Source organism: Protopterus annectens, chromosome 10.part0 (assembly GCF_019279795.1).
Source record: "Protopterus annectens isolate FY-2018-M chromosome 10.part0, PAN1.0, whole genome shotgun sequence".
Classification (NCBI taxonomy): domain Eukaryota; kingdom Metazoa; phylum Chordata; order Ceratodontiformes; family Protopteridae; genus Protopterus; species Protopterus annectens.
In genome coordinates, this window is record NC_056744.1 from 1,382,903,345 (window position 1) to 1,382,928,822 (window position 25,478).

General features: G+C 39.8%; 1 protein-coding gene across 1 annotated transcript in view; it reads right to left on the bottom strand.

The window, feature by feature from the left end:
• The window catches only part of CLCA4 (chloride channel accessory 4), a 580,176-nt gene that overhangs the window by 153,362 nt on the left and 401,336 nt on the right, over positions 1–25,478 (bottom strand). The window contains exons 9-10 of the mRNA XM_044086020.1: positions 20,418–20,524; positions 20,106–20,327 (exon numbers count right to left, since the gene is read on the bottom strand). Coding sequence (XP_043941955.1) covers positions 20,106–20,327; positions 20,418–20,524 — 329 coding nt within the window. The remainder of the gene's footprint in view (positions 1–20,105; positions 20,328–20,417; positions 20,525–25,478) is intronic.

A 25,478-nucleotide genomic window follows, 5' to 3' on the forward strand; every position in this document is an offset into this window, starting at 1 on the left:
CCAATTACCTTAGATACATTTCATCTGGAAGACAGTTCTTATAATAGCATAAAATAGTAAAATGTAGACAATGAGAGAACAATGTAAGCCCATTTACATTATGTACAGTGTGATAGCATGATGAATAATTAAATGCTGCTTAATATTTACAGTGAGAATGAAGGAATAAACATAAAATAATAATATGGCTGAGTTACCCATGCTCATCACATGTACAAATCCAGGAATTGCTGAGGTGGGCTTCAATGTGATGCTTGAAGTTTTTTAAGTTAGTTGTTCTAATTTCAAATGCAAGGCATTTCACAGTTTTGCAATGTAGGAGGAATAAAGAGAGTCGCCTGATCTATTTTTACTTCCAGTTACTTCAATTAGAGCTTTGTTAGTAGCTCTTAATGGGTGGGAGCTTATTTGGGGGACAAGGAGGCCTTGTAGGGTTGGTGTTTTTACAGGGTCAGAGAACATCTGGTGGATGATAGAGAGTTGTGTGAGGATGAGTTGATGGGGTAATTCTAACCAAGATAGTTGGCTTAAGGCTTTGCAGTGGTGTGTTCTAGGAGGGGAATCAGTGGCAATTTTTGTTATCTTTACCTGTATCTTTATGTGTATCTCTACCACATTATAGTAGATGTCTAGCTTGACTAGGTCTGATTTGGTAAGGTTGGTAAGAATGGGTGATGTATATAGTAAAGTTGACAGAAGATGGTTTCTGACTGTAGTGGTTATAGAGTTTTACGTTAGGTAACTACTGCATTAGTATAGGGTTTCTATTTGTTGTGGACTTGTTTTATTGTTTGGGCAATGCGTAATTCAAACCTTAGATTTTGACCTATAGTAACTCCAAGAAGCTTGCTGGATGGGACTGGCTTGATCAAAGTCTTGTTGCTAGACATAATATTGAAACAGGTGGATTGATGTTCATATTTAGTGGGGTGGAAGAGCATAAGTTTAGTTTTATTTGGGTCGAGGATTAATTGGGCATCTGCTATCCATGATTCAATAGCATTGAAGGATTCTTGGGTTATGTTCCGGAGTTCGGGCAGGGTTGGGGCACAGCATATTACAGTAGAGTCATCTGCGTACTGGATAAGGGTGGCTAGAGATGTGGCAGTGTGGAGGTTATTGGTAAACAAGTTAAAAAGAAGGGGCTGAGGATGGACCTTGGGGCATGCCCAGGGTCAATGGTAATAGGGGTGATAGGGCTTTGTTCCACTGTACAGCTTGTTGACGATCAGTGAGGTAGTTCTGGAACTAGGCTAGAATGGAGTAGCTTAGGTTCAGTTAAATCAAGGTGGATAGCAGTTTGTTGTGAGAGACTGTATCAAAAGCTTTTGATAAGTCTAAAAAGATGACTGATACTAGGTCACCTTTGTTTCTATGTTGATTGATGGCATTGTTGAAGCTAATGAGGGCTGTGGTGGTGCTATGGTTGGGGCGAAAACCATGCTCGGTATTAGTGAGTAGTTTATTGTCTAGGAGGTGGTTAAGTATTTGTGTGTGAATGCACCCTTCGAGGATTTTTGACAGAGGAGCCTCAGTCCTCACCACTAGCCCCAGTGAGGGGCATCTACATTGGGAGGATAACAAGTACACACACAGTAAAGTACAATTTCCCTTAAGACCACACAGAGATCACAGTCAGTCTGGGAATACTTTCTCCCTTTCTCTCCAGATCCCCAATAAGGCTCCCCACTGGCACAGCTATAGGGTCATATCTCAGCTGAGTGCTCAAGTCAAAACCTCCAGCACCCTCTCTGTCCAACCAGTGCTTCATGTCCTTGCCCAAGTAGCTGACACACACGCACTTTTAGATTTGAGTTATATATAAACACACAGACACTCCTGGGGAAGGCTGACTCAGGTTCTCCAGCTATGCCCCCTTCTGCTCAGACTATAAGGTAGTACCAATTGCCACCAACCACTGCTATCAGCTACTATAAAGGCCCTAACCAAAGGGTGTACAGTTTTACTGTGCAATGTTATTATTATCCAATTGGTAAGTGTGACTGAGTCTTGAAGGCTATTTAGGAGTGGCTTATACAGTATCACCGAATACATGCAAGTACTCTAAGTGCTTAAATTATTTCTACACAAAACAGCCACAGGTTAAAGGTTTAAATATATTTAATGATAAATAATAAAAACATAAGACAATACTCATAAATTCAACACAATGACAATAGAAAGTTTAGAAATTGCAGGAAATACTTTAAAACAACATTGTAGGACAGTCTGACATAAATATAGAAAACAGCTAGACTAATCTGGCTATATGCCTATCTATCTCTAAGAGAAAAAATAATATCCAGGTCTTTCTTATAGAGCAAAGCAAGTGCTGGTGAGCTGATGTGTTCAGGTTCAGGCACAAATACAAAATGCTATTCTGACTTTCTGAGATAGCCCTTAAATTCATAATACACATTACTGCTGAGTCACTCCAGATGACATCATTCTTAACACTTCTGCTTAAGTTTCCCAGGCTCACAGAACAATTTAACATTTCTTTGTAATCTGCACCTGCCAGGAAGCCACAGCAATAAAATACACTTTACATGTGAAACCTAGTAATTATCTCTGTCTTAGGACTATAGAAAGAATTTTTAGCTGCAGACATCCTGTCCTCCTGAGATCAAACACAGTCATAAAATCCTTTACTTATCAGCTTTCTTCCAGCAGGGTGCACTGTGGTTACATTTTTGGAAGCTCAGAACATAACACCATTTTCTTACATTTGTTACACAAGCCTGTGGATAATATTAATATTTACAATGACATTGAATTATTTACAAACTGTTATCTAGCTAGGCTGGCAGCATTCACAATCACCCCCTCAGAGAACTCAAGCTAGTTTTTCAAGTGACCCTTGGGAAACATTGCTTGAGAGGGTTAGGTCTTTCTGGGTATACCTTACCTCATTCCCTGTCTTGACAGCCCATCTGTGTTGGCATTGCTAAGCCCACTGCAGTGCTGCACTGACATATCATATGCATGCAACCCTAGGCTCCACCTTAGCAACTTGGCATTTTGCTGGCTGGCTTGATGTAACCATGTTAGGGGATTGTGATCTGTAACTACAGTGAATTTCCTTCCATACAGATGCGGCTGATGTTTCTGCAGTGCCCACACTATGGCTAGACATTCCTTTTCTACAGCTGCATAACATTCCTCCCTTGGTTGGAGCCTACAACTGAGATAAACCACTGGGTGTTCTTCTTTCTCTGAAGAAATCTGGCTAAGCATAGCCCCACTCCATGGCTCAAAGCAACTACCTGCACAACAAATTATTTGCTGTAATCTGAACTGGCTAACACAGGGAGTCATCCCAAAGCTTATTTAAGCTTCTGGAATGCCTGCTCACATGCTGTGGTCCACACTACCTTATCTGGTCTGTTTTTCCTTGTCAGGTCTGTGAGGGGAGCAGCTATGGTACTATAACTGGGGACAAACTTTCTGTAGTACCCTGCTGTCCCTAAAAATGTCCTCACCTGCTTTTTAGTAACAGGTGCAGGCAATAGCTGAATGGATTTCACTTTGTCAGGTTCTGGCTTGATCTTACCACTCCCCACTCTATGCCCCAGGTAAGAAACCTCTGCCATACCCACCTGATATTTGCTGGGCTTAATGGTCAACCCTGCCCTCTGTAGTCTGCCCAGCACCTCCCTGACATGCTGAAGGTGATCTGGCCAGGAATGGCTGTAGATGGCAATATCACCTAGGTAAGCAGGGCAAAATCTCCTACTCCTGCTAGGATATGATCTACCAGCCTCTGGAAAGTCACTGAGGCATTTTTCATCCCAAAGGGCATCTTTGTGAACTCATACAAGCCAAAAGGAGTCACAAAGGCTGACCTCTCTCTAGCACTGGGAGTCAAGGGCACCTGACAGTAACCCTTGGTAAGATCAGTGGTGGTAAGATACTTAGCACCACCCAACTGCTCTAGGGCTTCATCTGTCCTAGGCATATGGTTAGCGTCTGACTCTGTGTGACTATTTAATTTCATGTAGTCTACAAAGAACCTAGTGCTGCAATCCTTCTTTGGCACCAGCACCACTGGGGAGGCCCAGGGGACTGTTAGACTCCTGAATTGCCCCTAGTTCCAACATTTCCTATATCTCCACCCTCAGAGTCTGTTTAACTCTCTCAGTCACCCTATAAGGGGCCTGGCTAATAGGGCTTTTGGGTCCTGTATCCACATGGTGCTGCACCAGGTGGGTGCACACTGGTTTCCCAGTGAACATGTCCTCAAACTCCTGTAACACTGCTCGGATTTCTCAAACCTGAGTAGGAGATAGCTGCTGGGACACTGCTACTTCTTCCACTGAGGTGTCAGTCTGAGCCTCATGGAGGAGATCAGTCACCAGATCTCCCTCAGACTCTTCCTGAAATCCACTGCAAATACTTAGAACAGAGGCCTCCCTATCATGGCAACTTTTCATCATGTTAACATGGTACAATTTGTGCCCCTGCCTCCTGCCTAGCAGTTCTACTATGTAGTTAACGTCACTGACCTTCCTTACCACTTTATAGGGTCCCTCCCAAGCTGCCTGTAGCTTGTTGTGTCTGACAGGAAAGAGAACCATTAACTGCTGCCCTTGAGCATACTCTCTAGCTCGAGCATTCCTGTAATACCAAACCTTTTTCTCTTGTTGGGCTTTTGCCAGGTTGTCTTGGGCCAAGCTCATGGGTTCCCTGAGCCTTGTCCTGAGGTTTAGGATATATGCCACAACAGAGTCCTTGTGGGATTCACACACACCCTCCCACTCATCTTGAATTAAGTCTAAAGGTTCTCTCACCATATGTCCATACAACTCAAAGGGTGAAAAACCTGTGGATTCCTGGGGAACCCCTCTGTAAGCAAACAATGGATGGGGCAAATATTTGTTCCAATCTCTCTTAAACTGATCTGCAAATACCTTTAGCATGGACTTGACTGTAGAGTTTAACCTCTCAACAAGACCGTTAGTCTGGAGCTGGTAGGGGGTGGTCTTTAGGTGCTTCACCCCACAGTACTTCCACATCCAAGCCAGCAGGTCTGACATGAAATTGGCACCTCTGTCAGTCAGTATTTGTTTTGGGAAAAATACCCTGCTGAAAATGTCTAACAAAGCATTTGTCACCTATCTCAGTGGAGGACAAAGCCACTGCCTCAGGGTATTTTGTAGCATAATCTACTACCACAAGGATATACATTTTCCCTGTGGAACCTGGGGTAATCAGAGGCCCCACAATACCCATAGCTACCCTCTAAAATGGCTCCTCAATTAAAGGCAAAGGCATCAAAAGAACTTTCACCTTGTCTCCTGCCTTGCCTACCTTTAGGCACTGCTCGCAGATCCTGCAGTAACCTGTTACATCTCTGAAAATTTCAGACCAATAGAAGTTCTACATAGTACGTCTTTTTGTACATTTTATGCCCAGATGACCTGCAAAGGGAATATCACCGGCTATGGCTAGAAGTGCCAGATGGTAGAATCTAGGCACTACCAACTGCTGTATTCTCTCACCTTCCTAGCCCTCCCTCAGGGATCCACTCTATACAATAACCCTTTGTCCCAGTATCCAGATTCCCCCTTCCCTTCAGAATCAGGTGCCTCACTAGCTACCTGCCTCAGGCTTGCAGTGTAGGGTCTGAGAGCTGAGCCTGTCTCAACTCTCTCTTTGTAACCCTTCCCAGCTGTCCTTCCTCCTTCCACAGGAAGTCTGGCATCCTCTGACAGCAGTGCCTCACTGTCAGCCTGGGTACTACTACTCACCTCTACCTTTGCAGTCACTCTGTCTAAGGGAAAATCAGTACCCACAAGCAGCTATGGCTCACCTTCAGTCTCACTGCTACAGGACAGATCCCTCCCTGAAGTAACCACCTCACCAGTCCTGGCTGCAAGTATGTGGTCTGTCTGGGTCTCTCACAGGCTATCAGACCCACATGCTTGCCTCCAAGCCTGACTGCTTTATCTGCATAAACACATGGTACTGCCTCATCAGAATCCTTCCCTATCAGGATATCTGCAGGATGGTAGCTTGGTACCCCTGTTGTCTCAAGACAACCTACTATTGGCATTTTGTCATTCCCACTTACCGGCTCTCTCACATTTTGTTCCCCACTTTGCCTCTGTGGACATCTGTATGCCACATGGCCCCACTGGTTGCATTCAAAACATTTAACCTTAGGTCCTGGACATATACCTGGACTAGTGGCTTCCCCTGCTACTGGCAGATTCTATTGGGGCAGGCTGGGATGCCCACCATGAGTTCCCTTAGACCCATGAGCAGCACTGGGTGTCCCTTTCCTGTGCAGGGATGCCCTGCTTGCTAGGTACAGGTCTTCCTTCTTCCACAACTCATCTACAGAAGAGCATTGTCTATCAGCTAATAAGATCCTCATGTCCTCAGGCAATGTGCTAAGGACTTGTTCCCTCACCAAAATGTCTGCCAGCCCTTTAAAAGTGGTGACCTTACATCCACTCACTCACCTATGAAAATAAGTGCTCAGTTCAGCAACATATTTACACACACTTTCATCTGCCTTGTGTCTATGGTCACAAAATCTTTTCCTATAAGCTTCAGGTGTTAGCTTTGAACATTCTAGCAAGCAATTCTTTACAACATTATAATTTAAGAAATAATTGGCAGACAGATTGGAAAGTACATTTACAACTTTACCATGGAATAAGGGGGTCAAGAACCATACCCAGAGCCTTTAGTCAACATCATACTGTTTACATACCCTATCAAACATATGAATGAAACTATCAAAATTATCCCCCTCTGTAAACTGTGGAAGAAATTTACTGACATTTGTTGCTTCTGGGGTACTGTTACTCCCTTCCCCATTACCTCATTGACTCTGGCAAGGAATCAGCATCTCCTTTTCATGTTGCCTCTGCCTCTCCTTCTCCTCAGCTTCCAGGCATAGCAGTTTCTCATTCTCCTCAGCCTACAGACATTGTAGTTTCTAATTTTCTCACTCTCTAGATACCTCAGTCTCTCTTGTGCTTCATTTTCCAAACACTTGGCCTCCAATTCAAGTCTCCTTAGCTCAAGATGGATTTTAACTCCCCTATAGAAAGGTTGAGCTATCCATTCTCTGAATGTTGTACATCTCCATGGTGAGTCTGATCATCCTCCTGGCTGCTATTCTCTGATGCAGCTGTGACTAAAGCTGCAATCATGTCTGCTTTAGTCAGGTTTCCATGCACCAGTTCTTTAGCCTGGCACATCCCAGCCAACTGGCTCCTTGTCAGCTTGCCATACTCCTCTGTGACATGCTTGCCTGCTCTCCCTGACTAACTAAGCTAACAAAAAAAAAATAAAACAGTTGTGATCTGAACTTTGAATGTTCACTGCATGTCTGATTTAGAGAACAAAAACACCTTCAATGATCACTGTACACAAGCTACAGGAATTCAATGTCCACACCACTACAAGCCACTTAATATGTGATGTGGCTATCTCACCACTATCAACCAATTAATATTTGATGTGGATATTCAACCACTGCCAAACAATTAATATGTGATGCCTGTGCACTGTAATCAAGGGGCGTCAATCCTCACCACTAGCACCAGTGAAGGGCATCCACATTGGGAGGATAACAAGTACACACACACAGTATAGTACAATTTCCCTTAAGAGCACAAAGAGATCACAGTCAATCTGATGATGCTTTTTCCCTTTCTCTCCAGATTCCCAATAAGATTCCCCACTGGCATAGCTATAGGGTTCAGATCTTAGCTGAGTGGTCAAGCCAAAACCTCCAGCACCCTCTTTGTCCAACCAGTGCTTCATGTCCTTGCCCAAGTAGTTGACACATACACACTTTGAGATTTGAGTTATATATAATCACACAGACACTCCTGGGGAAGGCTAGCACAGGTTCTCCAGCTATGCCCCCTTCTGCCCAGACTATACTGTAATACCAACTGCCACCAACCTCTACTATCAGCTACTATAAAGTCCCTTAACAAAGGGTGTCTAGTTCTGCTCTTCAGTGTTATTATTATCCAATTGGTAAGTATGGCTGAGACTTGGAGGCTATTTAGGAGTGGCTTATACAGTATCACCAAATACATACAAGTACACTAAGAGCTTAAATTATCTCTACATAAAACAACCACAGTTAAAAGGTTTAAATATATGTATAATAAATAGTAAAACACAAGACAATAAAGAGTTCAAAAATCACAGGAAATACTTTAAACAACATTGTAGGACAGTCTGACATAAATATAGAAAACAGCTAGACTAATCTGGCTATATTCATAATCTATCTCTAAGAGAAATACTAAGATCTAGGTCTTACTTACAGAGCAAAACAAGTGCTGGTGAGTGGATGTGTTCAGGTTCAAACACAAATACAAAATGCTATTCTGACTTTCTGAGATAGCCCTTAAATTGATAATACACATTACTGCTGAGTCATTTCAGATTGCATTATTCTTGACACTTCTGCTTAAGTTTCCCAGGCTCGCAGAACTTACAATTTAACATTTCTTTGTAATTTGCACCTGCCAGGAAGCCACAGCAATAAAATATACTTTGCATGTAAAACCTAGTGCTTATCTCCGTCTTAGGACAATATAAAAAATTTCAACTGCAGACATCCTGTCTCCTAGCTTGAGATCAAACACAGTCATAAAATCCTTTACTTATCAGCTTTCTTCCAGCAGGGTGCACTGTTGTTATGCTTTTGGAAGCTCAGAAAATAGCACAGTTTTCTTACATTTCTAACACAAGCCTGTGGATCATATTAATATTTACAATGACATAGAATTATTTACAAAATTCTATCTAGCTATGCTGGCAACCTTCATAAGAGGGGATAAGATTGCTATGGGCAGATAGTTGGAGAAGTCGGTGGAAGGACTGCCTTTGTGTATGGGTATGATGTGTGCAATTTTTCAGAGGGTGGGGATGCATTGCTCGGATATGGAATGATTGATTAGTAGGTAAACTGGGTAAGAGATGACGTTGGCTGCTATTTTTAGATATGCAGTGAGGAGATTGTCTGCTGCCAAGGTTGTGGGTTTTAGCCTGAGCAAGTATTTAAAGGTTGTGTGGGTTGGGATTGGTTGTAGGGTGAAGATGTTGTTTTTATATAGCAGAGAAATTAGGTTGAGTGGAGTTTTTGCTAGTAAGGGTTTTGATCAAGTCAATGAAGTATTTGTTAAACTGGGTGGCAGTACATTCTAGGAGGCTACTGGGATGGTTGGGGGATCCTAGTTTGACCTGGCCACAGCATTTCGTTAATTATGGACCAGGTTTTTGGGTGTTATTTTGGTACCTAGATTGTAATCTGGTATAGCAGTACTTTTTGTCGAGTCTTATTTGGGTTTTATCTTTGTATTTTAGGTGGAGGTACTTTTGGTGATCTACCATTGATTTTTTATGGGTCCATTCATACCATGCTTTGTCCCTTTCTCTTAGGAGTGATTTGGTCTGCTTAGAGCGCCAAGGGGAGTAATTGGATTTTAATCATACTCTTCTAATATGTGAGCAAGATTTGTCCTTTCAGAAATACAATTACATCTACCACAGCTTCCAGTTTACTAGGGATATCCATTTTATTGCAATAAGACAAATTTTAATTCAGTTAAAACAGCTTTTACAAAAGAAAGTCCTTTAAACCTGGGAATTTATATTTCTATATTTCCTTTTCCCTTGGTAAAACTACTGTTTCAAAACTCTTGTCTGTGACTATATCACTCACTGTATTCAGTGTTAATGGCTGGTATATATAGATCTATAAACTAATAACTATTTCATGTAGCTTTATGATAGCTATCCTACGTATGCTTCCTCTAGAATGTTGCAACAAAGTCTTAGTATATAACAGGTAACCCACACACTAATTATTTCCTTTTGAGTAAGAAAATGCAGTCTGCTCTCATCTTGGTCTTTTTTTGGATAGGGAACAAAAAGATCCAAAATAGTGTATTTTGTAATATCCAGAGCCCTTTGGTTAAAAAAAAAAAAAAAAAAAAAAAACTTTCCTTCTCTATTGTTTAATGCAGTCCTCAAGACAGACAAAACATTTTGATTCACTGCAGATGCATAATGTTCTCAAGAAATCATATTCTAAATATCTATCTATATCTATATATATATCTATATATATATATATATATATATGTGTGTGTGTGTGTGTGTGTGTGTGTGTGTATGTGTGTGCGTATACACACACACACACACACACACACACATATCCATGAATAATTATGCTAATAAAGTATTTTATATCAAATCACATAGACAATACCCTGCAAAAGTCATATTAAAATTATCATGCAGAAAATATGCAGTTTGCATAAAATCCTGGATTTGCACTCATATCAGATGCATGAAGCCATTAAACCATCGGGTTAGAATTTACACCTCATTCAGACAAACATTGTAACACATAGGTTCATAGTTATATACTAGCCTAATAACCATCAGGGCCTTTACAAGACTAGCCATGAAGTTCAACCCAATTGTGTCCCTATGTATTACGGGCATTTATTCAGAGGGGATGTGTTAGTTTAGATGTTTCTAAAGCTTATGTGGGGGGGTATGTTAGTTTGGGCATCACCATCTGCCTCTTTCTTTCAGAGACATTGGGGCCAGACCTGAGGTGAATTTCCGATTTCCATCCACTGATGAAGGCTATGCTTTAAATAGGGTGAGGGATTGTCCCTGCTTCTCATGGATGGGGACCCTATTCCAGAGCATGGGGATGCTCTGAGACACATATCAGTCTTACCAGCATGTCTTATTTATGTCACATGCAAAATTTAAATCCTTGGATCTTGTGGTTCTGATGATGCTCATTTTGTAGATGTGCAAAAGGTCTTTCAGGGATTGAGCTAAGGATGTCTTGTATGCCAGGCATAGACTGCCCCTCAATAACCTGTAGGAGACAGAGTATAGAGAAAGAGCTTTAAGGCAATCCATATAGCACAATATGTTTATAGCCTGTATTTTCCTGGCAAGGAACATTTTTCGTCATTGTTACTGTTGCATATAGCTAGTGAGGTACATACCAAAGGGGGCATTGTACTCAATGATGTGTCTTATAAAGTCCTAGCCTCCATAACTTCCAGCAATTTTTAATAAACTACATCCCTGGGTACCAAGAAAACATCTAACCTTGAATGTCAATATGACCAAATTGATGTTCTTTGGCACTCCTCTTAGACTTAAAAATCTACTGCTCTTGCATCTCTGAGCAACAAAACAAGCTGCCTCCTGTAGTCAGGCATATGAAGTTTGATTATTTCCACTTCTATTTGTCTTGTCTCTAATCAAGTCACTTAACCAGACAGTGCTCCCATATTGCCTCTGAAAAGAGACACTTATGTCTAGTTGATACGCCCAGTTAACAAATGAGCAAAAAAATAAATAAATAACCAAGCCACTGAATGGGTCCCATCAATTAAACTACTTATAGGTTCATAGGTGTGTACTAGGCTAATGGCCCTGGAGCCTTCGAGTAGAGCCACTGGAGTGATCCCTGGGATGAATTTTCTATTTCCCATTCACTCATCAAGATTTCTCTTGAAGAGGGTCAGTGAGGTGTTCTGTTTGACATGTATGGGAAGTCTATTCCATAGCATGGGCAGTCTCTGGGTTATGAACCTGTCCCTCCAGCTTGTTCTGTTGATTGTGGTAATGAGGTTGAGGTCTCTGGAGTGTGTGGTGCGGAGGGATTGGGATTTCTTTAGATGTAGCATTTCTAACAGAACTGGGGCAGACATGGCTTTGTAAATCAAGTAGAGATTGCCTCTAAGTAGGCAATATGAGACAGAGAATAGTTGGAGTTTTTTGAGTCAGTCCATGTAGGACAAGTATTTAAGGCCTAGGATCCTCTTTGTGAGGTACTTTTGTGGCCTCTCCAGTTGTTGCAGGTGTCTAGTGAGGTACATACCAAATGGGGGATTGTACTCAATGATTGGCCTAATGAGGGAAGAGTAGAGGGAGACAATGACCTATTTCTTCCTGGATGCAAAATCCTTAGTAATGCAATGTGCCACATAGAAGGACTTTCTGACAACAGTGGCAATGTAGTGGTCAAAACAGAGGTTTTCACACGTGATCTAAGTCTTACAAAGTCCTGGCACACATTACCAGCCTGAAATCAAAAAGTATCTTTATATCATTTAGTTGTCACAAAATCTTCCACTTCCTCACCCTCAATGACATAATATGAAGAAATATCCCAAACTGGAATATAATCTACCCAAATTGGAATATAATCTATTTATGTTTGCCTCAAAAATTAACTTTAAACAAACTACAAACGTTGCCTAGCAGAATCTGCCATTTTATCCTACTGTCATCTGGCATTCATTATATTAAAATAAGACTGTTATTAAAATTCTACTACTTGACTGTATAAGAACCTTTGGGGGAACATTATTAATGTTTTACTTTTTGCAAAAGTAAATATTAAAAATGAAATTTACAAATTAGAATCTCACTCAGTGTAACAGGCAACATGATGGCAGATGCTTTTCTCTATTTCTCTGACTGATGTCTCATGAAGGTCAGAAGGGTCTGGTTTGCACAGCACACCAACTGAAAGCTGTAATACTGTTAATATATTTATGTTCTTATCAACAGTTTGAAAAATGGTTACCTTGCAGATAGAAATGTTAGCTCTGCAGAAAAAATAAAAATAAGGATGGCATTTTCTTTCTTTTTAAATTGCACTGTTCAGATGTCATGATACATATCTAGATTTTTGTGTTATTGTGGCTGAAAACATACATACAGTTCAGTCAGTCTTTAATTTATCTGAAAATACACAGTTCAGTTATTGATGTTTAAAAATGCAGAGTCACATGACACAGCATCTCTTGAGTATTAATCTTGCTGTCTTGTTTAATTTATGACATCCTTGGGAGGAACTGTTGCTTTAAGACCTTTAATTATATGTATGCCAGGTAACCCTTGCAAATTACACTATAAAAATGTAGACTTTGAAGTTCTCTTGCCATAGTAAATGTAAGAGTTTAGGGCAAAACACGAAACTATTGTTTTGGTTGAGAACATCCTGCCTATATGACCGTTAAAAAGTGCTTCAGTTTATTTGTGCATTTTATTCTATAAGGAATTCCTGCTATACACATATCACAGATTACTTCACTGAAACCATCCTAGACATTAGAGCTTTCATTAATGCCTTCCAGCCTGAAAAGCATTCATTTATTAACTTCAAGAGATAGCTCCCTTTAAAACTTACTTTATTCTTTGCAGGCATGCAATTAGAAAAAATAAAAAGCGTGTGCATCATTCATGCATTTTGGCAGAATGATCAAATGTGACAAGACACACATTGAAGTAAGCTACGGTCAGCTATTCCAGGCCTGTTTTTTCCAACAATGCCCGGTTCGATTCGGCTGGTGCCCTCCCTCTGGAGTCTGCATGTCACTCCCTCGATTCCTCTGTTTCCTCGTTGCTCTGGTTTCCTCCCCACATCACAAAGACATACGTAGGTGGGATTGGACACTCTAAGTGGGGTGTGTGTGGTGTGTGCATCTGTGTGTCTTCTGTTGAAAAGCCCAGCCGTAACTGCACACATACACCTTAAAAACTCCACTGCCAATCATGAGCAGACAGATGATCCATTGTGGTGACCCCAAACTGGGAAAAAGCTGAAAGAAGAAGAAGAAGAAGAAGGAGAAGTCTCTGTAAAATATTCCAAGAATCTATTCCAATTATTATGAACAGAATAGAACAGATCCTTTTGCCTTCCTTTCTGTCATAATCCTCCCTCTTCATCTGCCATGCTGTGTTATAAATGTTCAGGCAGATAAAAAAAAACTGCATTATATTCTTTTTGTATAAAGCTGGCTCTTTCAAATATAAATGACCATCTGAATATAAATTCACTGAGACATAAAATCATGTTGCGGCAATAGTTTTTAGTCAAGAATAGAATTAGCAGCTTAGTGAAACATTGCATGAAGCAATTCAAAGTAAAGTAAAGCAAAGCATATCTAAAATGGCTAACATTATATACAAAAAGGTACAACCCATTACCAGATTTTTAATTTATCCATTATGTCATGTAATTGTTACCAATATAGCAGATCAGACTGTTACAGTGCAGAATATTCTCAAACTCTGATTAGGTTTCCCATGATCTCATTCTATAACATTCATTAATTTCCCCTTCACACAACAGCACTTCATTCATTACAGAATTTGTAATAGATGCAAGGTCAAAATATAATAGAAGGCTATTTGTACATTTCTAACTCTTCTCCTAGTTAAGAAATGCTCCATAACAGCATATAAGCAGATCACTGTTTTCTTATTTAGACCTGTAATACAAAATTCCAGCATGATGGAGAAAATTCTCACAGAACACATATACATTTTCTGTCCGATCTTCCTCAGAAAGAATGTCTAAAAATTAAGAAATACATTCTCTGACACATGTCCTTTAGCACCATCCACTTAACAAGTTTAAGAGTCACTCCATGTATGCAAGAGTTCCCTGGTTTGCTTTCTATAAAATTACTGTACATGTCCAAAATCTTGCAGTCAAATTTCATTTGCTTCTTGTATTCTAAACTGACATAGAATTCCTAATCACATTTACCATAATTTCATGTAATTCACAATTAATGGTAATAACATGTAATAGAGATTCATACTGAAATATTCAGAGCTCACTGTAACTATCCACGTGTTATATCAAGATCCAGTGTGTGCAATTATTCTACCTCTTGTAGCCCCTTCATTTACCATTTTTATTTAGGCTTTTTGCTACTGTTTTCTTTGTTTCATCCTTTCTCCTTCTGTTTTAACATCAGGGATTATCTCATAGTAACAAGGCATGTATTGTGTTCATAGGTTCATAGGTAGGTACTAGGCTATTGACCCTAGGGCCTATATAAGCCTAGCCAAAAAGGTAATCTGGCGTTCGCCACCCAAGAAAATTATTTCCTGTATGCCTGTTGAGCAAAGCCACAGAGGTGATTCCCGGGGTGAATTTCCTATTTCTCATCCAATTATCAAGATTTTTCTTGAAGAGTGCTAATGAGGAGCTTTGTTTGATATAGATAGGTAGTTTGTTCTAGAGTATGGGAAGTCTCTGGGACAGGAATCTATCCCTTCAGAATGTTTTGTTTATTGTGGTGACAAGGTTTGCTCGAAGGGATTGGGATTTCTTTAACTGGAGCATGTCCAACAGCTCTGGGTTTGACATAGCTTTATATGTTAGGCAGAGATCGCTTCTGAGTAGGCGATATGTGATGGAGTAAAGTTGGAGTTTTTTGAGACGGTCTGCGTAGGGCATCTGTTTGAGGCCAGTAATCCTCTTTGTGAGGTATTTCTGTGGCCTTCCCAGTTGTTGTAGATGTCTTGTGAGGTACATACAAAAAGGGGCTTTGTACTCTATAATGGGTCTAATGAGTAATGAGTAGAGGGGAACAATGACCTCTTTTTTCCTGGATGAGAAACCTTTTGTGATGAGGTGTGCCATGTAGAAGGATTTCCTGACTACTGTGGCGATGTGATTATCAAAGGAGAGACTAATGTCCACCTTTGTCCCAAGGTCTCATCACACTTTCATGTAAGTAGACTACCACCTATGTGGTAGCTCATGGGTACAGAGTTTTTACCAAAGGGGATGATGATGCACTTTTTGGCATTGAGCTTGAGGCCATGGCTTTGACACCAGGCATCTGTCTCAGTGAGGCCCTTTTATAGGATGTCCACATCATTAGGAGTTTTGATTATGGCTCCTAGTTTGCAGTCATCTGTGAACTTCGTTAGCCAAAGACCTTCTGTGTTAGCCTGTACTTCAGAAAAGTAGATATCAAACAGGAGAGGACCCAAGACTGAACCCTGTGTTACTCAACTTGTCACTGGTCTAAAGTCAGATTTGGAGTCTGCTACTTTCACAGTGTGGGTTCTGTCAGTGAGTCAGTTGGCAACCCATCTTGTGACATAAGGATTTATACCTAGTTTATAGGTTCATAGGTTGGTACTAGGCTATCAGCCCTAGGGCCTATACAAGCCTACCCATAACAATTCCCTGGCTATTTATTCCCACACTATTTACTTCCCTGGACCCCTGTCTAGCAGGGCGACTGACGTGATCCCCGGGGTGGATTTCCTTTCTCCCATCCTATTGTCAAGGTTCCTTTTGAAGAGGGCCAAAGAGGCACTCTGCTTGACATGTATGGGCAATCTATTCCAGAGTCTGGGGCGTCTCTGGGTCAGGAACCTATCCCTCCAGCATGTTTTGTCTATTGTGATGACAAGGTTTGGATCCCTGGAGCGTGTAGCTCTGAGTGATTGGGATTTCTTTAAGTGTAGTATGCCAACAGCTCTGGGTTTGACATGGCCTTGTATGTTAAGCAGAGATCGCCTCTGAGTAGACGATATGCGACAGAGTATAGCTGGAGTTTTTTAAGGCGGTCAGCATAGGGCATCTGCTTTAGGCCTGTGATTCTTTTAGTGAGGTATTTCTGCGGCCTTTCCAGTTGTTGCAGATGTCTTGAGCGGTACATACCAAACGGGGCATTGTATACTATAATGGGTCTAATGAGGGATGAGTACAGTGGGACAATGACCTCCTTTTTACTGGATGAAAAGCCCTTAGTGATAAGGTGTGCCACATAGAAGGATTTCCTGACTGTTGTGGCAATGTGGTTATCGAAGGTGAGACCACTGTCCACCTGTGTCCCTAAGTCTCTTATCACACTTTCAGTGTTTAGTGCACTGCCACCTATATGGTAATTCACGGGTACATGTTTTTTCCCAAAGGGGATAACTATACATTTCTTGGCATTGAGCTTGAGCCCATGGCTCTGGCACCAAGCATCTGTTTCTGTAAGGCCCTTTTGTAGAGTATCCACATCATTTGGGGATTCAGTTATGGCTCCCAGTTTGCAGTCATCTGCGAACTTTGTTATCCAGAGTCCCTTAGTGTTGGCCTGTACTTCAGAGCAGTAGATGCCAAACAAGAGCGGTCCCAGGACTGAACCCTGAGGTACGCCACTTGTCACTTGTCTGGAGCTGGATTTGGAGTTGGCTACTTTTACAGTGTGGGTTCTATCAGTAAGCCAGTTAGCAACCCATTGGGTGACGTAGGGATTAATGCCCAGCTTAGTAAGTTTATCTATGATTCCAGAGTGAGGGATGGTGTCAAAGGCCTTGGCAAGGTCTAGATAGGCTGTGTGGACCACCTTACCCTTGTCCATGGCTCTGGAGACTGATTCAAAGAAGTCAATCAGGATCAGGAGACAAGATCGGCCCTTCACAAACCCAAACTGGGTGGGGTCCAGTGTTTGAAGGTTGCCAGTGTCTTTGTTTATAAGTTCCATGATAATACACTCCATGGCCTTGCATGTGAGTTTATCTATAATTCCAGAGTGGGGGATGGTGTCAAAAGCCTTGGCGAGATCTAGATAGGCTGTGTGAACCACCTTACCCTTGTCTATGGCTTTGGTGACTGCTTCAAAGAAGTCTATCAGGGTTAGGAGACATGATCTGCCTTTTACAAACCCAAACTGGGTGGGGTCCGGAGTTTGGAGATTACCAATGTCTTTGTTTATAAGTTCCATGATGATACGTTCCATGGCCTTGCAGACCAGGCTTGTTAGGTTAATGGGGCAGTAGTTCCCAAGGTCCGTGGTGGCTCCCCCATTTGTGGAGTAGGATAACCATTGCTGTGTACCATTCAGTGGGCACAAAGCCTGAGGTGAGGCTATGATTGAACATGGTGCTTAGGTGGGGTGCCAGTTCATTCTGTAGTTTGTGTAGAACGCAGCCTGGGATGTTGTTAGGTCCCATGGATGCTGTGCTCTTGGCTTTGGAGAGTGTGGTTTTTACCTGTGCAGCTGTGATTACAGGAACTTTGCATTCTTGGGCCATTTAGGGGGGTGAGAGGAGGTTAAAGTTAGTACTGAACCTATCTGCCAGGATGTTCGCAATATCAGTTGGCTCTGTATATTTAGTGCCATTGTGCTGTAACTCAGAGCAGATCTGAGTTTTGCCATTGAGAGTCTTGGCATAGCTATAGAATGCTTTGTGGTTGTCTTTAGAATCAGTGGCAATTTTATTTTCATAACTAGCTCTGGAGGATTTTATGAGGGATCTCAGCTTCTTACTGAGGCTGACCAGAGAGTTCCTCCAATCATGGGATTTTACTATTTTTTGCAACTGTTTCTTTCTTCTGTTGTAGAGTTTGTTCATGGTAGGGGTCACCAGATTGGCTTTCTTTTTTTGGAGGATAGCATCTTGGTTCTGTTAGGGATAGCACAATCCATGCACTTGTGTAAGTGCTTATAAAGTGCATTTGTGTAGCATTCAGCAGTTGTACCTCTATTATCCGTCTGCATGGGTATCGTGAAGTTTGCCACTTCTGTTTTAAGAAGCATGAAGTTGGCTTTGCAGAAATTTTTTGTGGTGGTTCCCCTAATTGGGGGGGGGCAGGATGTGGATGCCTAGGGTGATTAGCTTGTGGTCGGATCTGACCAATGAGGAATTGATCTCTAGTGTGGAACACCGGTCGCTCATGTTGGTAATGACCAGGTCTAGGATATTGCTATTCCTGGTAGGGGTGTGGATAGGTTGATCCAAGGTGTTGGAATTTATGAATTCCAGAAAACGTTGAGCAAAAGAGTTGGTACATGAGTAGTTTTCCTATTTAATGGTGGGATAGTTGAAATCACCCATTATTCGGGTGTTGCGTTGTACCCTAATATTTTCCAGTGTATCAAGAAATGAGGAGTGGGAATCCTGGGGCATGGTGGGGGATCTGTAGCAAGTTACAATTTGGATTGCGGTCTTGCCCAGAATTAGTTGCACTTGGATAATCTCAGATGCATTATGCTGAGCAACTAGCCTGGAGGTGTGGATATCCTTAGTGAATATGGACATGCCTCTGCCTTTAGTGTTTCGGTCCAGGTTAGGTGGCCGAAAGGTGTGATATGAATTATAGCCTGGTAGTGCAGGGGTGCTCTCTGGAGCCTTGAACCAGGTCTCTGTCACAGCACAGATGTTGATGTTCTCCATTTTAAGGTGTGCCTCCAGTGAATGCATTTTGCGGTTTAGACTTCTAGCATTGAGTAGCATTACCCTCAGACTTTGCTTGCTTGTACCTGTTACGGTGATGAATTTGTCATTTGAACCTTAATATTAAAAGACAGGTAGCAAAATAAAACAACATGCTAATTACCAGACCAGTGTCAAAAGTTTGGCTGCAACTTTAATTTATTATTTATTACTTCAGAGTAATTATGATGTTATTTATTTTGATAATCATCAATAGCTTTTATTCCTCCTTACTATTATACATTGCTTTTGTTTATTTTTATCTTATTCACTTATTATAATATCCTTTTACAATGATTTTTAACTGTTTGTAAAATGCTATATAATTGTTACTTTAATTTCCTCTTTTTAACAGTGATATGATTTAGGGGTTCTGCCCTTAAATGAGGATTTTGGGGATCCTCACACACACATATAAAACAACATTACAAAAAGTTTTGTTTGGCAGTCCATACCTCTCAACCTCTTGGAGCAAGAAATCTGGACAAAGCCATAAAAAATCGGGGGAAGGGGGCAAAGGCCCACAAATAGGGACACTTTTTAAATATTGCACTTACAAATTTAGAAAGTTGATAGAATAACAGATTTTGCATTAGCATGAAATTTCTGAAGGGTATAAAGTTTGAAACTCAAATGTCCGTCTTTATTTTCTAACTTCAGCCTCCATAATTTGCCAATGACATGCTAGAAAACCACAATTTTATGAGAAACAGACCAAAAATATGAGGCAAAAATCTGGACAATCTGTGAAAATCTGTACAGTTGAGCAGTATGATCTGGCACACTGATTACAATCAAATTAACTTTGGTGAACTGGTTGTTAATGAATTTAACCAAGTGCATATTGTTCATGAACATGTTTTCAGGTTGCTCTTTCACATTTCCAAAAACACCATTTTTGTTGTACTGACTTATGATTAATAAAAAACTGAGACTACACAATTTGGTTCATATATAATTCATAAGTCTGCTGTGTGTCTCTGGTAATGTGTTCCAGCTGTGTTGTAAATGCAAATCAAAAAGTAATTTTAATAGAAATAAGTGAATATAATCTGTACCTCTGCAGTTCCAGGTATTTGAAGACGAGCTGTTTTTAAAGTAGCATCTTTTTTAAAGTCTTTCATTGTGTACATTGTTCCACTGGGAGTTTGCACATAGATGTCTGGTTCCGAAGATTGCCAGGTGATCACAAAGAAAGTGTCCTTTCCAACTGATTTATCTATTGACACCGTGCCATTAAGCCATTCTTTTGTGTTAACAGCAAGACCATTGCTTTCAAGCTGTAAATATAGAGATAACATTTATTTTTCCTGTTCATGAAAATGAATCGGCAAAAAAAGAGAAAAAAATGCCAAAATGTTTTTACAAACCTGAATGGACTGTTGGGAAAGATTACCATTTGAAGATGATATTCCACTAAAAGCATCAATTAAACCATTAGAGTCAAGATTATCAGTGGCATAGTATTTAAGCCCACCTACAATAAGATAAAAATAAGATCAGTAAAACGTGCAATGTTTTAAAACAGTAATGAATTACTTCAGATGCTAAACAACTGTGAATGAAATCAAACAGGGTCAAGCAGCCTTGGAAAAGGTAGTATTAACGAAAGGTGCAGGGTATTAGAATATAATCTACAATCTACATGGAAGACACATGTAAAAGAATTTTATACTAGGATATTCAGAGCTCTCTACAATTACTCACTTGTTATAACAAAATCCAATGTGTGTGTTATTCACTCTTTTAATTTCTCCAAATCTTTTGGCTTTCTAATATCATGATGGGAATGGACCCCATTCCTAAGTCAAAGCATGATTAAAGTTCATGAAATTAGTGTTGTTTCAATCTTTGAAGTCAGCCAGATGTGGTCTTCATAGCACACGCAATGTGCCCAGTAATAACTCCTTCTGCAACTCATACAGGGTTACATGTATTGGTAACATATCTAAATATGATTGTAATTTTTTTTTTTTATAAGACCAGTTGCTTCTACTACTACTGGAACTGTCTGGGCATCTTTCTTCCACATTGCTCTCATTTCTGCCTGCAAATCTTGATATTCTATGACTCTCTGTACGCAAGACACTTTAGTCACTGGGTGTAGTGATTTCAATGATCAATGTTACTTTTGTCTTCTTTTCATGGACCTCTATATCTGGTTTTCTTGCATCTATCTTTTGAACTGTTAGCAATAGGTGATCCCATGTGAGGTAGACTTCATTATTTTTCTATGATGCTTTGTGGATCATGTTTCCAATCTTTTTCAGCTACTTCAATATTATAATGTTTGCACAATCCCCAGTGCAACAGTCTTGCCAAATTATAGTGCCTTTCAGTTGGCAGTCCTTCTGTCATTAGTATATCACAACCAGCAACAAGGTGTGCAACTGTTTCCAATTCTGTTTTACAAAACTTACATTTGTCTGTTTCTCCCACATGTTCAGTGGACTTTGCAAACCAACATGTACGGAACCCACTATCTTGGGCAATATTAATCTTTCATCTTTTGGTTTGAATTCTCCCTTAACCATTCCTGTGTTCGATCCTGATCAACATGAGGTTCTTTCAGGAGTTTTCTATACTTGCAACTATATTTATGCATTTTCTATACTTCTTGCCTTCTCATGTGACTTTATATTCTTCTTTTGTTTTTTGACACATTCAGTTGCTGCCTGGTTTTTATTTACTGGTTTGATTTCCATTCCTGCTTGATGCCAATATGCTTCTGCTAGTCTTACAAGGGAAGTCATCTTAGATATATTCTCCTCATGTTTAAAATTTTCACTACGCTTGGGTCTTGTGAGGTCAGCAAATATGTGTAGAGTCCCATGACTGCACATCTATACATGCAGTCAATTTCAAGGAGGCCTATACCTCCTTCAGAATGGGGAATATATAATCTTGGTATGCACTGATTTTTTATAAATCATTTGATGAGCATGAAGGATTTTTCTTTTCCTGTCTAATCTATCCAACACTTTTTGGGGCCAGTCAATCACTCCAAACCTGTAGGTTAGGACAGGAAGAGTAAGTTGGTTTATAGCTTGAATTTTGTTCCTAGATATCAACACTGTTTTCAGAATTAATTTGTCTTCTAAAATATTCCTTACTAAGTTTTATTTGCATTTGTTCAAGTTTTACTGTTGATCCTTCATCAGTTCCTGACGGGAATGGATCCCATTCCTAAGTCAAAGTACGATTAAAGTTCATGAAATTAGTATTGTTTCAATCTTTGATGTCAGCCAGAAGTGCTCTTCACAGCACCTGTAATGTACCAAGTAATGACTCCTTCTGCAATTTGTATGGAGTTATATGTATTGGTAAAATATCTATATACAACTATAAATTATTTTTTATTTTTTTATTTTAGTTTTATTTTGTAAAATATTTATTATTATTATTTTTATTCACCAGTGAGACAGCACCAAATAATAATCAGGATGTAACACTATGTTGCCTGGTGTAAAGCTAAACTGCTTCAGAGTCCCAGATTTTATTTTTTTTTAACAAAAACATTTTTATTAAATTATCACATATGACATAGGCGATCTTACATTTATATAATTGTAAAACAAACATTGACACCACTTTAGTTGCAAACATTATGCATCACAGACACCATTGAAACAACTATAGTTGCAAATATTATGCATCACTTATAATCTATCTAGTCATTGTCAGTTAAGCATTATGTAGGTCATTCAAATCTTGACTTCTTTTAAACCTCCTTCCTTCTCTGAATATATTGTTCCCACAATTCCCATTTTTTCTTATGTAGTTTGCTCGTTCCCTTTTCTAAAGATCCCAATTCCAGTTGTTTTATCCCTGTTATTATATTCACTACTTCTAGTAAAGTTGGCTTAGACTTCAATTTCCATTTTCTACTAATTGCTTTTCTGGCAGCCACCATAAGTAGACTCAGCAAGGCTTTACAATGTCTAGGCAATTTCTGTATCATAGCTCAAAAAAAATCATCTCACCAGTCAATCCAGTCTGCTCACCCAGCATCTAAATTTCATATGAAAACTTATTTTATTTGGAAATCAAAGTTCCTAATCGAATATCAGTAAGCCAGTATAGTTAAATAACTTTATGTTGTTAGAATTTGATGAGCTCTTTTCATTTATTTATTTATTTACTGATATCATATAATTGATATATAATGCGTCACAGGGATAGTGTACTGATCAATATTGACCAATTTCAGGTTAGCCCAGGTGAAATGTAAAACATTTCACAAATAAAAAAATACAGAAATATAATCAATAACAGAGTAGTTCAGACCAATTACAAAGAAAAAAATGTATATACATTCCAGTGAATATGCACACTGCAATGTACAATAAAGCAGAGTGTAATGTACAATATCTAGATTAGTTTCTAAAGTGGGTCAATCTTCAGTGAATCTGGAGAGGACAAGAGACTCAGAAAGGGGATAGGTTGGGTGATATGTCCTGTGTTGCAGCATCTGCATTTGGCTTAGATTAAGAAGTGCTTTGTGAGTTGCATTCTGAATTTGGAATAAATGTTGATGTTCTTAATGTCAAAAGGAGGAGCTTGCCAAAGAGCAGGTTCCTCATAGAAGAATGCATGTGCAGTGCTGTGGAGTTTGGTTCTAGAGGTTATGAGAGTTGGTGTGATCTGAGTAGTGTCTCAGGTTGTATGAGGAGGTTTTTCATGAAGTCTAGCTACAAGTGGAGTAAATAGGAAGAGGTGGAGTAGTTTGTAGAGTTGGGATCCTAAAAGTATGTTAGATCTTTATTTTATGGGTAGCGATTTATCATTTTCTAGGGAGGTACAGTGATGTTCACAGAGAGGTGAGTTTGTAATGAATTGGAACATGCTGTTAATGAAAGTCTGGAGTGTGGCCATGTTTTTCTTGCAGGCAGAAGCAAAACTTGAGAGCCCATTTTCAAGATGAGAAAGGAGAACTCCTTTGCCAATAGCTGCTCTGGTGAGTTGGGATAAATGAGGGGAGATCTTTTTGTCCCAGAACTAAAGAGAGTTTATTTTGGCTCTCACTTTCTCTATGTGGAAATGGTAGTTTAGTGGCTGATAAAGCCACGGTCCTAGGTATTTGAAGGTGGAAGTTGTCTCTATGGAATGGTTGTGTAGATCAAAGATAGTTAAATAGTCAGGTACTTGGTGAATTTTCTGTGGAGTTCCAAAAAGCATAGTTTTGGTCTTGATGGGGCTGAAAAGTAGTTTATAGTTTATGAGTCATCAGTGGAACTCATATAAATCTAACTGGAGTTGACGTTGGTGTGAGAATGACCTGCTCAGTAAATAAGAAACACAAGAATACGTAGGAGATTTGGGAGGTCATCAGGAAGTTTGTTAATGAATATGGAGAAGACAAGAGGGGTAACAATGGATAATTGTGGTACACCTTTGGTAATATGTGCAGATTTTGATTGTGAGGACCCTATTTTTACTCTAAAGTGTCTATCAGTGAGGAAGTTTTTAAACCAGGAAACTGTGTCTGGACTTATACCAGTGAAGAAGATAGTGGTCAATGAGGTCAAATGCCTTTGTCAGGTCTGTAAATAGGGTGCCTGTAAAGAGGCCACTATCAGAGTTTAGAAGCGTGTCATTAGTTAGGGACTGTCAGAGTTGGGTGCAGGCTATCTTTTTAAGAAATTTGCACAGAATGAGGAGGATGGATATTAGACAGAAGAGGGAGGCATCTTTTGAATTGGTTTGGTTTTTGAGAGATTTAATTAGAGCAGTTTTTCAAATCTGTGGCATAGAGTTTTGGGTGAGACATTGCTTATATATGTGGGTGAGAGAAAAGCATTGATACTGTCTGCAGTGATACATATGAACTAGTGGTTTATGTAGTCAGAGCTAAGAAGGGTGTAAGTAGAAATATTTTCAAGAAGACTAGAGCCTTCTTTGGGGGTATACATTTGAAGCAGAAGAGGGGAATGAATGGTGGTGGAGAATGCATGATCTGAGGGAGTTATCTCTGTGTGGTCACTTATACTAACTTGCTAAAGGTACAGTTGTATGCTAGTAGGTTTTAATCAATATATACAAGGAAAAATGTTTTCTTGTCACAGGAGCTTTCTTCACTGGTAGAAGGATTGAACATCCTTCTCAGGCATGACAACAGGTTCTAAATAAAATATAAAGGAAAATGAACAGAGGATTCCTTCATTGGGCATGTAATTGATCCTACTTATAGTTTCAGATCTATCCCTTTGGTTTGAGTGTGATGTTTTTATAGTGGACATCAGTACAAGTGGTTTTAAAGAGCAGAAGCTGAGGACTACAGTTAGGTATATGTTTAAAAAGTATGGTAGAGATTGCTGTAATTATTTCTGAGCTCACAAGAAATTATAGCACTTTACAATTTCGGAAAAGTTTCTTTGCTAAACAGAGTTTAGAAAATCTAAAAAAATAAACAAATAGAAAGGCAACAAGAT